This window comes from Callospermophilus lateralis, chromosome 3 (assembly GCF_048772815.1).
Source record: "Callospermophilus lateralis isolate mCalLat2 chromosome 3, mCalLat2.hap1, whole genome shotgun sequence".
Classification (NCBI taxonomy): Eukaryota; Metazoa; Chordata; class Mammalia; order Rodentia; family Sciuridae; genus Callospermophilus; species Callospermophilus lateralis.
In genome coordinates this window covers 114922570-114936610 of record NC_135307.1, presented here as the reverse complement: position 1 = coordinate 114936610, position 14041 = coordinate 114922570, and the positions used below count along the sequence as shown (strand labels likewise).

Genomic DNA, 14041 nt, shown 5'->3' with positions numbered 1-14041 from the left:
AGTGGTAGCACAAATTGAAAAGTATAAAATGTCATGAGTGTGTAATTCCAGCAAGTAGCTTGGGAGGTTGAGGCAGGAGGATCAAAAGTTCCAGGCCAGCCTGGGCAACTTCATGAGTTGATCTCAAAATTTAAAAATTGAAATATAAAGTTCTGGGGTTGTAGTTTGATAGTAGAGTGCTGTGGGTTAATTTCCCAGGACAGCAGACAAAGAAATGCCAGAATGATATTGAAAATAGATTTTTGAGTCATAAAACAGCACTTGTCTGAGTTCAGGAAATAGAGGAAGCAACTGAAAATTGAATTACTGATATTGAGGAACGACATGAGATGATATGCTTCAATAATAAGAAAAGAATGAATATAAAGGATAGAAAATTATAATCTTTCATAGTGATAATTAATGTTTATGAAGTAGGAACTGACAAATAGAACAAAAAATGCATTCATGTAAGATGCTATTCAAAGTAATGTTAGGATCAACTTGTTCATTTCTGCAGAAATAGCAAGAATTTTAATGATAGATTAGGTTTATCAGTAGATCAATTTGGAGGGCATTGCCATCTTAAAAAAATATACACACACACACACACACACACGATTTTTTTTTTTTTTTTTTTTTTTTTTGTGAAGCTGGGGATTGAACCCAGGGGTTTATTCATGCAAGGCAAGCAGTCTACCAACTGAGCTATATCCCCATCCCCAAAATATCATGTTTTCTAGTTCACAAGCACAGGTAGAATTGTATTTACTTAGAATTTGAATGCATTTTTTTTGTTCAAATAAAAATAGTAGCTGTTCAAAGTACTGGTTTGTTGATCACAGAGCACCTTATATTCTTAATACCAAATTTTGAATGGCCATGTATCTTCAATTACCTTGAATATCTACACTTAGGAGTACAATGGCTGGGTTATGTGGTAGTTCAGTGTTTAATTTTTGATGAACTGTTTAACTGCTTTCCAGCGTAAGTATGTCATTTCATACTCAGTAGTGTATGAACGTTCTGGTTTCTCCATGTCATTGAAATTCCTTATTTCTCTTTTTTGATTCTAACTATCGTGGTGTGTGTGAAGTGGTATTTTATTGCAGTTTTGATTGGCATTTCTCTGATGATTAATGATGTTGAACCTTTTTCCTGTATTTATTAGTCATTTGTATGTTTTTGGAGAATATTTATTCAATTTTAAATTGGGTTCTTATCTTTATTAACTTGAGAGTTTTTTAAATATCCTGAATATAAATTCCTTATCGTACAGATCATACTATATCATACACAAATAATTTATACTATTCCATGAGTTATGTTTTCACCTTTTTTTGGGTGCTGGGGATTGAATTCAGGGGCACTTGACCACTGAGCCACCTTCCCAGCCCGATTTTTTAAATTTTATTTAGAGACAGGGTCTCACTGAGTTGCTCAGAACCTCAATTTTGCTGAGGCTGGCTTTGAACTGATTTGCTCAGAACCTCAATTTTGCTGAGGCTGCCTCATCCTTCCAAGCCACTGGGATTACAGGCATGCATCACCATGCCTGGCTGTTTTCATCTTCTTAGTGTAGTAGTGTCATTTGAATCACAGAACTCTTAATTTTGATGACATCCTGTTAATATATTTTTTTCTTTTTTGGGGGGTGTGTGCCATACATTAATTCAATATCTGGAAGATTTATTCCTATTTTCTTTAAAAAGTATGAGTACTTTCATTTAGGTCTGTTAACCAACTTTATTCTTTTTGCCTGTAGATACATAGTTTTCACAGAATAATTTGTTGAAAGATTATTTTTTTCTCCAGTGGTCATGTTAATTAATCACAAATGTAAAGGTTTATTTCCCCACTCTTGGTTCTATTCTGTTGAAGTATATATCTGTCTTTATGCTGGTACTATACTGTGTCAATTAGTATATCTTTGTAGTAAATTTTGAAATCAGAATGTGTGGATCCTACAACTTTGTTGTTATTTGCAAGATTTTTTTTGGCTCTTCTAGTTCCCTTACATTTCTGTATTAATGCTAGGATCTGCTTGTTCATTTTTATAAAAATAGGAAGTTGGAATTTTAATAGAGATTAGATTGGTCTGTATATCAGTTTAGGGGAGCATTTCCATCTTAAAAATATCATGTTCTCTAATTCGGGAACATGGATAGCATTCTGGTTATGTAAGTCTTTTAATTTCTTTTAACTATATTTTGAGTTTTCCAATGTGTATATTTGTACTGTTTTGTTAAATTTATATTATTTTGATGCTATTATTTGTGGAATTGTTTTCTTAATTTTGTTTCAGATCATTTTATTGCTATTCTGAAAATATGACTTTTTATATTGATTTAGTTCCTAAATATTTCTGAACTTATTAGTACTAATAGATTTTTGTAGATTTCTTAGGTTTTCTACATTCAAGATTATGTCCTCGTGAATAAAGATGCTTCTTCCTTTCCAATGTATCTTAACATATATATACTTATGTATATTTGTGGTATAAAATTGATACTTTGTGAGCTTTTAAGAAAATTATGTTTTTAAAATATTGATAATCCTTAGGAAACAGTCATCTCAGTGTCTTTATCTGTTTCATCAATTGATTGTCAAAATCCATGGTCCATGTGAACAATATATTTGTTGTTGAAACCTAATACAAAAGGATCATATTAGAAACTTTTTGAATATCAAAATAAGACATGAACTTGTATACTTCTAGTCCTTTTAGCTCAGTCACTCTGTATTTCCTAATGTTAATATTTAAATGAAAGAAGAAATAAAATAATTTATTATTACATTTTCTAATTGGGTTCATTGCTAAATAGGTCAGATTTGTTAGTGGTAGTTATGGGACATGGTTTGTATTATTATCTAGGTGTTTCTGACATATTTACTAAGTATTTACTGAAGAATATGAATTTTTATCTGTCTTTGGAAAATTCTCATGTTTAGTTTTTCTGTACATTGATTTGAAATTTTCTGCCTTTTTTTTTCTTTTTTTCTTTCTTTCTTTTTTTTTTTTTTTTTTTGCTAGATATAACCCGGAAAAATCCCAGAACACCTCTTTCTGATCTTCAGGGCATGAATACTCTAAATGAAAAAAACCAACAGTAAGTTTAGTTTATGTTTTTAAGAAAGTATAGAAACAATATCTAGAAATCTTAGTAATATTTTTATGACTTCAAAAGTTTAAAAGTCAGTCTTGTTTTTTAAAAAATTTCTTAAGGCCTTTATGAGTAACTTAATAACAGTTTAATAGGTTGGAGTTAACAAAAATTCTCTATGATTGCTCCTGGTAAAATAACTACAATTTTTTGAATGTTTCCCCAGAGTAATTTAAAATGAACTATTTCCAAGACACTCCCTGCATTTTATGTCTTTTGTAAATTTTAGTGTTATTATGCTTCTTTCTATGGAGAAATCTTATTGGTGAGATAATTGAATAATTTGAATAATTGAATAGTTTGATATACATAAAACCATCTAATACCTTTTCTCAGTAAGCATAATTACCAGAGCTTACTTTTTATACTTTTTATCATTTATAATGAAGAATGTTTTTAGTTTAATTTGCAAGTAACAAATATAAGTGATTTTCTGAGTTTATACAGGTTCACTACCATTTAGCATATCATTTATAGGTACTGTATTTATTTGAGCTGAGAAAATTGTTTAGTTTCTAGGTGTGCTTTCTATGTTTTAAATATCAAGAGAACTGAGCTTTTTGGTGCCCTTGTAATAAAGGGTAAGTCTTTCATTACAATGAAGATAACTTCTCTGATGATTGTTTCTGAAATAGTTACTATGTGTTTTTAATATATAGTATCACTTTTCTACTTCAGTAGCTTTTTATGACTCTTTGTTGTTTGTTAAAAGAAGTCTAAGTTCACTAGCTTCATGTGTAAGAGCTGTCACAGCCAAAGTATGTAGTCGCAACTATATCTTCAGCATTTTAATTGCTAACACATCAAACTGTTTACTGTTTTTTAAAATATTTTTTTTTTAGTTGTAGATGGACACAGTATCTTTATTTGTTTATTTTTATGTGGTGCCAGGATGGATCCTAGTGCCTCATGCATGCTAGGCAAGCACTCTACCACTGAGCCACAACCCCTGTCATGTTTACTATTTTCATAGTGTATGCCCTTTTTTTTATTGATTCTTTTTAGTTATACATTACAGTAGAATCCATTTTGACATAGTCATACAAGCATGGACTATTTCTTGTTCTAATTCAAACCCCAATATCACTCCTTCCCCATTATTCTCCCCACCCTCTGCTTCCTTTCCTATATTCATCTTTCTGCCATTTACTCAGCTATTTTTTAAAATTAATTTCTTATGGATGTACAAGATGGTGAGATTGAGTATATTCATATGTGTACATAGGAAATTTATGTCAGATTCATTTCACTGTCTTTTCTTTTCCCATTCTCCCTCACTTCCCTTCATTCCACTTTGTCTACTCCACTGAACTTCTCTTCTTCCCCTCCCCTATTGTGTGTTAGCATTTGCATATCAGAGAGAATATTTGACCTTTTGTTTTTTGGGGATTGGCTTATTTCACTTAGCATGATAGTTTCCATTTCATCTATTTACTGTCTGATGTCATAAAGTTATTCTTCATTATGGCTGAGTAATATTCTGTTGTATATATACACCACATTTTCTCTATCCATTTATCTCTTGATGGGCATCTGGGTTGGCTTTATTGCTTAGCTATTGTGATTTGTGCTGCTGTAAACATTGATATGACTGTGTCACTGTAGTGTGCTGATTTTAAATTCTTTAGGTGTATACTGAGGAGTAGGATAACTGGGTTAAATAAGGTGGTTCCATTCCTAATTTTCTGAGGAATTTTCATAGTGCTTTCCAGAATGGTTGCACCACTTTGCAGTACCACCAGCAATATATGAGTGTACCTGTTTCAACACATTCTCATCAACATTTATTGTTACTTGTATTCTTGATAATTTCTATTCTGGTTGGAGTGAGGTGAAATCTCATTATAGTTTTAGTTTGCATTTCACTAATTGATAGAGATGTTAGACATTTTTTTCATATATTTGTTGACTTTTCATACTTCTTCTTTTGAGAAGTGTCATTTTAGTTCCTTTCCCCACTTATTGATTGGGTTATTTGTGTTTTTGGTATTAAGTATTTTTGTATATCTTGGATATTAGTGCCCTGTCTGGGGTGTGTGTGTGGCCAAAAAGATTTTCTACCATTTTGTAGGCTTTCTTTTCATGCTCTTGATTGTTTCCTTAATGATACTTGTCCTCCAAATTTTCATGTTAAATTTTACCATGAAAAGATTGGATCATTAGTCTTGACCTATAATTCTTTGATTCTATTGGCAGTTTTCTTACCCTGATTAGAGATACATAATTTATCCCATTTCCTTGATTTGAATAAAAAAGAAACTATGATTTGCTCCATTTCTTAAAGTAGTTTAATGGTTATAAATCTCCTAATACCTAGTTTGGGCTTTTTTTTTTTTTTTTTTTTTTTTTTTGGTACTTTTAATTTTGGATACCTGCAGTGGTTTGTATGAGTTCCTGGCTTTTTTGTACATCAGTTGGAATAGTTAGTATCATGTTTGAAGGTTGGTTGGTTTGTTGGCTGTGGTGGTGCATGCCTATAATCCCAGCAACTCAAGGCAGAGGCAGGAACATCCCAAGTTTGAGGCCACACTGGGCAACTTAGTGAGAATCCTGTCTGAAAATAAAGTTTAGGGATATAGCTCAGTTCTTGAGTGTCCCTGGATTCAGTTCCTCGTGTCACCATAAAAACAAGTAAACAACAATAACAACAAAAGCTTGGTTTGTTCTTATTTCAAAGAATTATTTGAGTTTAGGCACTAATGGAATGATATACCAATTTTGTAAAAATATGTAAATAAATTCATTTACAAGAAACCTTTATGGAGAACTTGATCATATCAGCTTGATTCTTTTGTATACTGAAATAAAGCTATGTGACATTGAATTAATGATATCAGAAATAGGACAACTAAGAGATTTTTTGGATTGTACTTATTATTTATTTTAGATATATTTTAGACAATATGGGCAAAAAGAGAAGATAGAGTAATAGATATTTATGAAGTCAGATCAATTATGAAATCATTAGCTTATATTTACTAAATAGAGTCTTCCCTATGAACTTTTCCTTATAAGTGGTTTTTATAGAGTCAAACAAGCTCAGTTTGTCAATCAGCTTTACGTTGCTGTGATCAAAATACCTAACACGAACTATTAGAGGAGGGAAAGTTAATTTTGGCTCATGGTTCCATAGGTTTAGTCCCTGGTTGGCTGAATCTGGGGCCAAGGTGAGGCAGCTTATCATGGCAGAGGGATGCAGCAGAGGAAAAGTGTTTAGTTCATGGTGAGTCAGGAAGCAGAGGGGATGGGGCATGGAAGGGGCCACAGGGAAGATGAATCCTTCCAGGGTACAACACTAGTGACCTACCTGCCTATAGCTCTACCCAGTCCATTCAAGCTAGGATGGACTGATTAGGTGACAGCTCTCAGAATCTAATTATTTCACCTTTAAACATTCCTGAATTAATACAGGAGCTTTGGGATATTGCCTCATATGTGAACCATAGCACTTAGTAAAGCTCAAAAGTTTGTTTGGTTTCATCATTTTTTGATACAGTTTCTTATAGTATAAATACTATTTTTAGGTTCTAAAGTCTTCAGCTGCATTTTATAGAAATGTAGATAAATCACTTTTATGAAAATACACAGAAAACCTTTGCTAATAAGTAGTTAGCAATGACTTTCTTACCTGTTAATAAGTGACCATGAAAACAAGTACTCTGTGAGGAAGATGTTTTGCAAATAACCAGTTAGTACCTTTATGCTTATTAATGTGAAGTGGTGAAAGATTTTTTTACTTATAAAACAATCTCTCAGCCATTTGACAGGATTAATAAAAGTGACTAAGGAAATCTACAAAATTAATGATACTTAACGTAAAAAATGAAAGTTCAGAGTGGGTTCAGAGTGGAATGTCCAAAGTAGAAAAGATTGTATTCCATGCTTTTATAATTATATCAGAATGAATTCTGTGGTCATGTATAACTATAAAAAGGACTAATAAAATAAGAAAGAAAGAAGAAAAAAAGAATGGAATGTCCAGTGTGGTGATGATCTAGATCATGTTAATGAAATTTGCTCATGGAAATCAATAGTCGAGTGCTACAATGGAACAAAATTCCTTTGCAAACTTGTTATCTAAAAGGAGACAGAAGTACTAATATCCACTTTATTTGTGGACCGAGAAATACCTATTCTTTAAGAATTAAGATGCTACATACTGTGGATCACGATTTTGTAATGCTTGGGATTGAACCCAGGTGTGCTCTACTACTGAGCTACATTCCCAGGCCTTTTGTAAGTTTTTATTTTGAGACAGGATATTGCCAGGTTGCTCAGACTTACCTGGAACTTGTGATCTTTCTACCTCAGCCTCTGAGTTTCTGGGATTTCACCGTATCTATTCAATTTTTGTTCTAAAATACTGTATCTGTTTTTAAAAAAATATTTTTAGTTATAGTTGAACATAATAATGATTTATTCTTTAATGTGGTGCTGAGGATCAAACCCAGTGCCTCACACATGCAGGGCAAGTGCTCTACCACTGAGCCACAACCCCAGCTCCACTGTATCTTTTTAAATTAACTTTTCCTGATAATGTGATGTAGCCAACAGTGCTGGGATATTGTAGTATAAAATGCAACATTGGGAACAAAAGTAAATTTTTTTTTGTTTGAAAGATTACATTGAAATGATTTTTACTAGAGTTGTTTTAGACAAAGGGGAATGAAGGGAAGAAAGTGGACATAGGGTTAGTAAAGACAGTGGAATAAATCTGATATACCTTTCTTGTTTACATATATGAATACACCACGGTGAATTTCAGTATTGTGTACATCCACAAGACTGGGTTCCTAATTAGAATAAGATATATTCTGTGCTTTTATAAATATATCAGAATAGATTCTACTGTCATGTATAACTAAAAAGAACAAATAAAAATTTTAAAAATGATATTATGTGATTTATAAAATGGATTTCAAGGTTATCATTTAGAATCAGTGTGGCTTCACATCACATAAAATATTTTCAGAGTGGTTCTCATATATTATGGTTAGGTAACTCTTATAACATTATTTTATGTCTTAGTATGTGTCTGGGTTTCCATATTTTCTGGAAAAAATTCAGAACTTAGATATTAATGTAAGTAGATATGATTAGCAGTTTATATTGCCATAGCTAATCAGAATTATAGTAATATAGTAATAATAGTAATATATTTATGTAAGTTTAAAACATTAAATATTTCATAGCCATTTTCACAAATCAATTTTTATGGTTTACACTTTAAAATATAGTGTGCCTGTTACCCTAAATGCCGTTAGCCCAGTTTTGTATCCCTTTGGTTGGTGTTTTTGCTCATTTAAAAATTTTTTTGACTTCTTTATTTAGGCATTGTTTACATGTGACATTATTCTTAGGAGAAAAATAACTGTAAATTAAGATGAATACAATTAATAATTATGCAGATCTTTTGTTTATTCAAGTATTTAGTGCTATGTTATTTGGGTAGGAACTAAAAAATTGATACTTGATATGTGTGATAAGTGATATACCTGAAGAAATATGTGATACTACGGAAACATAGAAAAACTGTTCAATTTTTAAATTTTGATCCTATTTTAAAAGTTGGATGTGAGGCCAGGTATCCTTGGCAAGTATCATTCTACTTTCAGTTTCTTTGATTTTTTGACTATTCTTAGTAAATGATTTTACTCAGTATTTGTCTTTTTGGTGACTTTTACTATTTCATTTAGTATAATACCAACAAAGTTAATCCGTTGTAGCATATGTCAAAATTTCCTTTTAAAAATAGAACTGAATAGCATTCCATCATATGAATTCACATTTTACTTATTCCTTCATCTGTTGGTAGATGCTTTGGCTTGTTTCTACATTTTAAATAATTGTAAATAATGCTATCATGAGTGTGAAAATGTGTGTTTGAGACCATGCTTTTAGTTGTTTTGGTTCAAGAATACACCCAGAAGTGGAATTACTGCATTATATGGTAATCCAATTTTTAATTTTTACTATTTTCCACAGTCGCTGTACTATTTTACATTACCACTGAAAGTACACATGGATTTCAGTCTCTCAACATCATAACCAACATTTAATATTATTATTATTATTTTTGATAGTTAGCCATCCTACTGATGCGAGATAGTATTACCTTGTAGTTTCATTTATATTTCCTTAATGATTACGTTAAAGTTAAAACCATACAAGCTTTTAAAAATTTGTTTTTTTCAAATCTATTCATTTTTAAATCATGTAGAAAATAAAAAGTGGTGTTACAAATGGAATATTGACTTTTATAATTTCCCATGTTTTATTTGTATTGAGATCTGTATTTGTTCATATGACTTTGAGTTACTATCTAGTGTTCTTGTTTTACCTTGCAGGACTCCCTTGAACATCTTCCTCCCTCCCTCCCTCCTTTTCTCCCTCCCTCCCTCCCTCCCTTTCTTTCTCCCTCCCTCCCTCCTTTTCTCCCTCCTTTTCTCCCTGCCTTTCTCCCTCCCTCTGTCCCTCCTTCCTTTTCTCCCTCCCTCCTGTTTTTTCTATCACTAGGGATTTAACCCTGGGGCTCTTTACTATAGAGGTACATCTGTAGTTCTATTTTTTTTTTTTTTTTTTTTATGGAACCGGGACTTACTAAATTGTGAGGGTCTTGCTAAGTTGCTGAGGCTGTCCTTGAATCTGTGATCCTCCTGTCTCAACCTCCTGAGACACTGGGATCACAAATAAGCCACTTCATACTTCATTTCTTATAGGGCATATATAGTGATATCTTAATTTCTCAATTTCAAAGAACAGTTTTGCTAAGTATAGGAGTCTTGGTTGCTCCCCCACCCCCACATTGCCTTCCCAGCTCCAAAATTTCTGATTAGAAATCTGCTAATAATCTTATTAAGGATCCATTGAATGTAATGTGTTTCTTTTTTGTTTTATCTTGCAGGATTTAATGCTTTTAGGATTCTCTCTTTGTCTTTAGCTTGTGAAAATTTGGTTATAATGTTTCTTGGTGTGAGTCTGACTTCATCTTTAAGTTTATTGAGTTTTTTGGCTGTTATATATTCATGTCTTTCATCAAATTTGGGACGTTTTCAGTCATTATTTCTTCAGATATTCTCTCTGCTCCTATTCCACCCCCATTCTTCTTGAATTACCTCAGTGCCTATGTTCACCTCTTTGTAGGTTTCTTATTATTAGGCTTTGTTTTCTGTAGTCTTTTTTCTTTTTGTTCCTCAGACTCTGTATTTTCCATTGTCCCAAGCTCAATGACTCTTTGTTTTGACTGCTCAAATCTGCCTTCAACTCTCTAGTTAATTTTTCATTTCACTGTTATGTATTTGAGCTCCAGAATTTATTTTTAGTTTCTTTTTAGGTTTTGTCTTTACTGAAAGTTCCATTTTGTTCATACATTGTTTTCTTGTCTTTTTCTAATGTGTCTCCTAGAAGATCATTTTCAGAGATAGTTTTTGTTGATATATTTATTTTTTTCCAAGTGGGTCGGTCATACTTTTCTTTTGTTGTGTGTCTGTGATTTTTGTTGTTGTTGTTGAAAAGTGAATATTTGGCTCTAATACTGTTGTAACTAGCAACCAGATTCTCCTTTCTCCCAGACTTTGGTGTATTTGGGTTTTTTTTTTGTTTGTTGTATGCTCTCTCTGTGTCCAGATTCAGCCCACTTAAGATCTTCTCAGGTGTTTCCTGTGCCTTTTCATGGACATGTAGAGTAACTTTCCAGTTTTCTGCCCATATACAATGTGCCCATCTTTTAAATCTGAAGTTCCTTCGGATGGAGGGGAAAGGGACCTGCAATAATGTAAGAAGTATGGAAGTAGTCTCCTGCTTGTTTATTTTTACCTTTGTGATTAAAGCATTGGTCAGCAAACAGTTCCCTGATACTTGGAGGAAGAGTCGTTTTTGTCCACTCTGACTCCAGCATGCTGTTTGCAAGCTCTTACAAGAATATGTACACAATTGCTTACCAGCACCTTAAATAGTTCCTTCTATGCTGAGGTGAAATGACCAAAATTAATTGAAACTTACCATGCAAGCCTTTCCCTGGAAATTGCAAGCCATCAATAGAATCCAGCTGAACATATTCCAAGATCCCCCAAGAGATATCTGACATCACAGACAGTACAAGTTTTGCTTTCCACAGTTTCAGTTACCCATAATCAGTCAAAATACAAAAATATTAAATAGAAAATTCTAGAAGTAAATAGTTGAAATGATGGAATCTCTTTTATTAATAGTATATTGTTATAAATGTTCCATGTTCTTATTTAAAAAAAAAATATATATATGTAAAGGAGAATGTATATTTAGGCTTTGGTACTATCTGTGATTACAGGTATCTTCTAGGGGGTCTTGGAATATATTCCTCATGGTTAAGGCAGTGCCGTTGTAGTTATATTAGATATATTTAGCCAATGCAGTTGTCTGTGTGGGAATACACAGTATTTGTGCTTCCCAGCTGCCATCTTCTCCTAAATATTATTTCTCAACATGATTTTTAATGAGCTCATAGACTTGCATTGAATGGTTGTAACATAATTTATTTTACCCATTTCCAGTTTTTTGTTAAATTAGCTTTAGCTAATTTGGGGGGTTTAGTTAACATTTTTAGAGATTTTCACACACATTTAATTGTTTTCTTCTGTCCTTGTTAATCAGAAACCTTGACCAGAAAGATAGAAAAAAATATTACTAAGTATAATGACATTTTTTTTTTTAAGGTGCTCTTTAGCTGATTCTGGAGCCTTTGTATGTGAACCCTCCCACCCCCAAGTGATGAGAATTTTGTAGAATCTTCACCCTTTGGCTTGGGTATCTGACTTCCTTGATTGATCCTATATTTTATTTATGATGAGTCTGTCTTTTTTGGGTTTTGACCTGTTTTACTTTGTATTACAAGAACCAGTCTCTCCTGCTTCTTCACTCCTAAATATATCACTCATAAAGAATCTTGAAGTCATATTTAATTTCCTCTTTCTTATAAACTGCACATGTATTCTACCATGTCATGTATCAACTGTACTCTGAAATGTTGTCTGGAAAATCTCATCTTTGCTAAGTACTTAGAATTTTATACTGCTTGAAGTCATCGTTATCTCTTGCATGGTTTATTGAAGAAACCTCCTGAAACAATTTCCTAGTTTTTGTCCTTTGCTTTCCAAATACAGAGTGATTATTTTAGTATATAATGTGACTCATAATCAGTGTTTTGCTTAATATCCTCCTGTTTCTAATTCCTAATTCTTGTTGAAAGGCAAAAATTCTTAACACTACTTAAAAGGTACAATGTAACATAGTTTTTTTCTTCCTCTCTAACTTGCTCTCTTTTCATTCTTTGCCTGCTTATTCTACTCCAGCCTTGTTGGCTTACTTAATAAAGCTCACTAAGAACATACATATCTCTGGGACTTTGTGTTTGTTCTTCTCACCAACTAAAATGTTATTCTTCCAAATAACTGTTTAGAACCTTATCAATGAGGCTTTCCCTAATGGTCTTATTTTAAAAGTCTAGTATATTTTAACCTTTCTTTGTGTTTAATTTTTCTCCTTACCATCTATTATTCAACACATAGTATGTTTTGTCATGTGTTTATTGTTGTCTCCTCCTACCTGAATGTATGCCACTTAATGGTAAGGATTTTAGTTTAGTTTTGTTATGTTGTATGTCCATTGCTAGAAAAATAATTGACATGTAGTTGTTGCTAAGGAGTTATTTTAAAATCAATGAATGAATGTGTCCTCCTGCATTTTTGTTTGTGTTATTGCTTATTTAATTTTCCGGAAGCTTTTTGTTATAAAGTTTGCTTTCTCAATGTTTATTTTTATAGCATTTTATAAATGGAACATTTTCTCTTCTCTTGAAGAATATTACTGGCAGTCCCCCCGCCAAAAAAAAAAAAAAAAAAGCCAGATATTTTTTATGCCTGGACTGGTCATTCGTCTGGTTGTTATGTCTTAATTATTTTGGTTTCTGTTTCATACTAAGAATTTTCCTCAGGCATCTACTGAACATTGGTCAACTATTTTTAACACACTGGAAAGCTCTTGGGAATCTCTGATTAATTTGGGTGGGTGATATCAATTCCTGGAACAATCAGTATTTGTTTTTTGGCTAGTCAGAATCTCCACAGAAAAAAAAATTAAATATTTATTTTTTAGGTATAGATGGACACAACATAATACCTTTATTTTTATGTGGTGCTGAGGATCGAACCCAGTCCCCTGCCTGTGCTAGGCAAGCGCTCTACCGTTGAGCCACATCCCAGCCCTTCTCCACAAAAATTTATTCTTTATTCCTGGCATATATAATTCCAGTGGTTAGCATTCTGTTTGGGAAAGAAGACTAAGAACCTCTATTTTCAGTATTGCCCTTAACTTCTATCCATTCTTGTGCGTAGTGCTGCCTAGTTCACAGACTTTGTTTTATGCCCTGCCTATGTAAAGAAGCAACAACCAAAGCCTGAGAAAGCAATATGCTTTCTATATACAAAGATGTATTGCTGTTTTTTCTTAATATATTTTATTCTTAAGTGTTAATTCCTTAAAATTTATGTTATTACTGTTTTTATGGGCTTTTGGAAATATCCAAACATGTGTACAATTTATCTTTACCTTAAAAGCCCTTTGATAATTTTACATGTTTTGTTCGTTCTTATTTCCCTAATGCCTATAATAGTGTTCAACCCCTAGCAAAAGGGGTATATGAGTGGTGTGTGTGTGACCAAGATCCCAGGGAAAAATTAGATATTCCATTGAATGGTATGGCCTGTTAGGATTGTAAATTCCTGTGGTAGCTTTGGAAGTTCTAGTCTAAGAAAGAGAAAAGCCATTGTTATATTACTTATTGATTAATAGCAATTATTTAAAGATATGATCAACACCTACATGACATTTGCATGTGAATGTGCCAGAACTCACAGAAACTT

General features: G+C 32.5%; 1 protein-coding gene across 1 annotated transcript in view; it reads left to right on the top strand.

Moving 5' to 3' along the window:
* The window catches only part of Myo9a (myosin IXA), a 263115-nt gene that overhangs the window by 143011 nt on the left and 106063 nt on the right, over positions 1–14041 (top strand). Inside the window, exon 16 of the mRNA XM_076851030.2 lies at positions 3014–3089. Coding sequence (XP_076707145.2) covers positions 3014–3089 — 76 coding nt within the window. The remainder of the gene's footprint in view (positions 1–3013; positions 3090–14041) is intronic.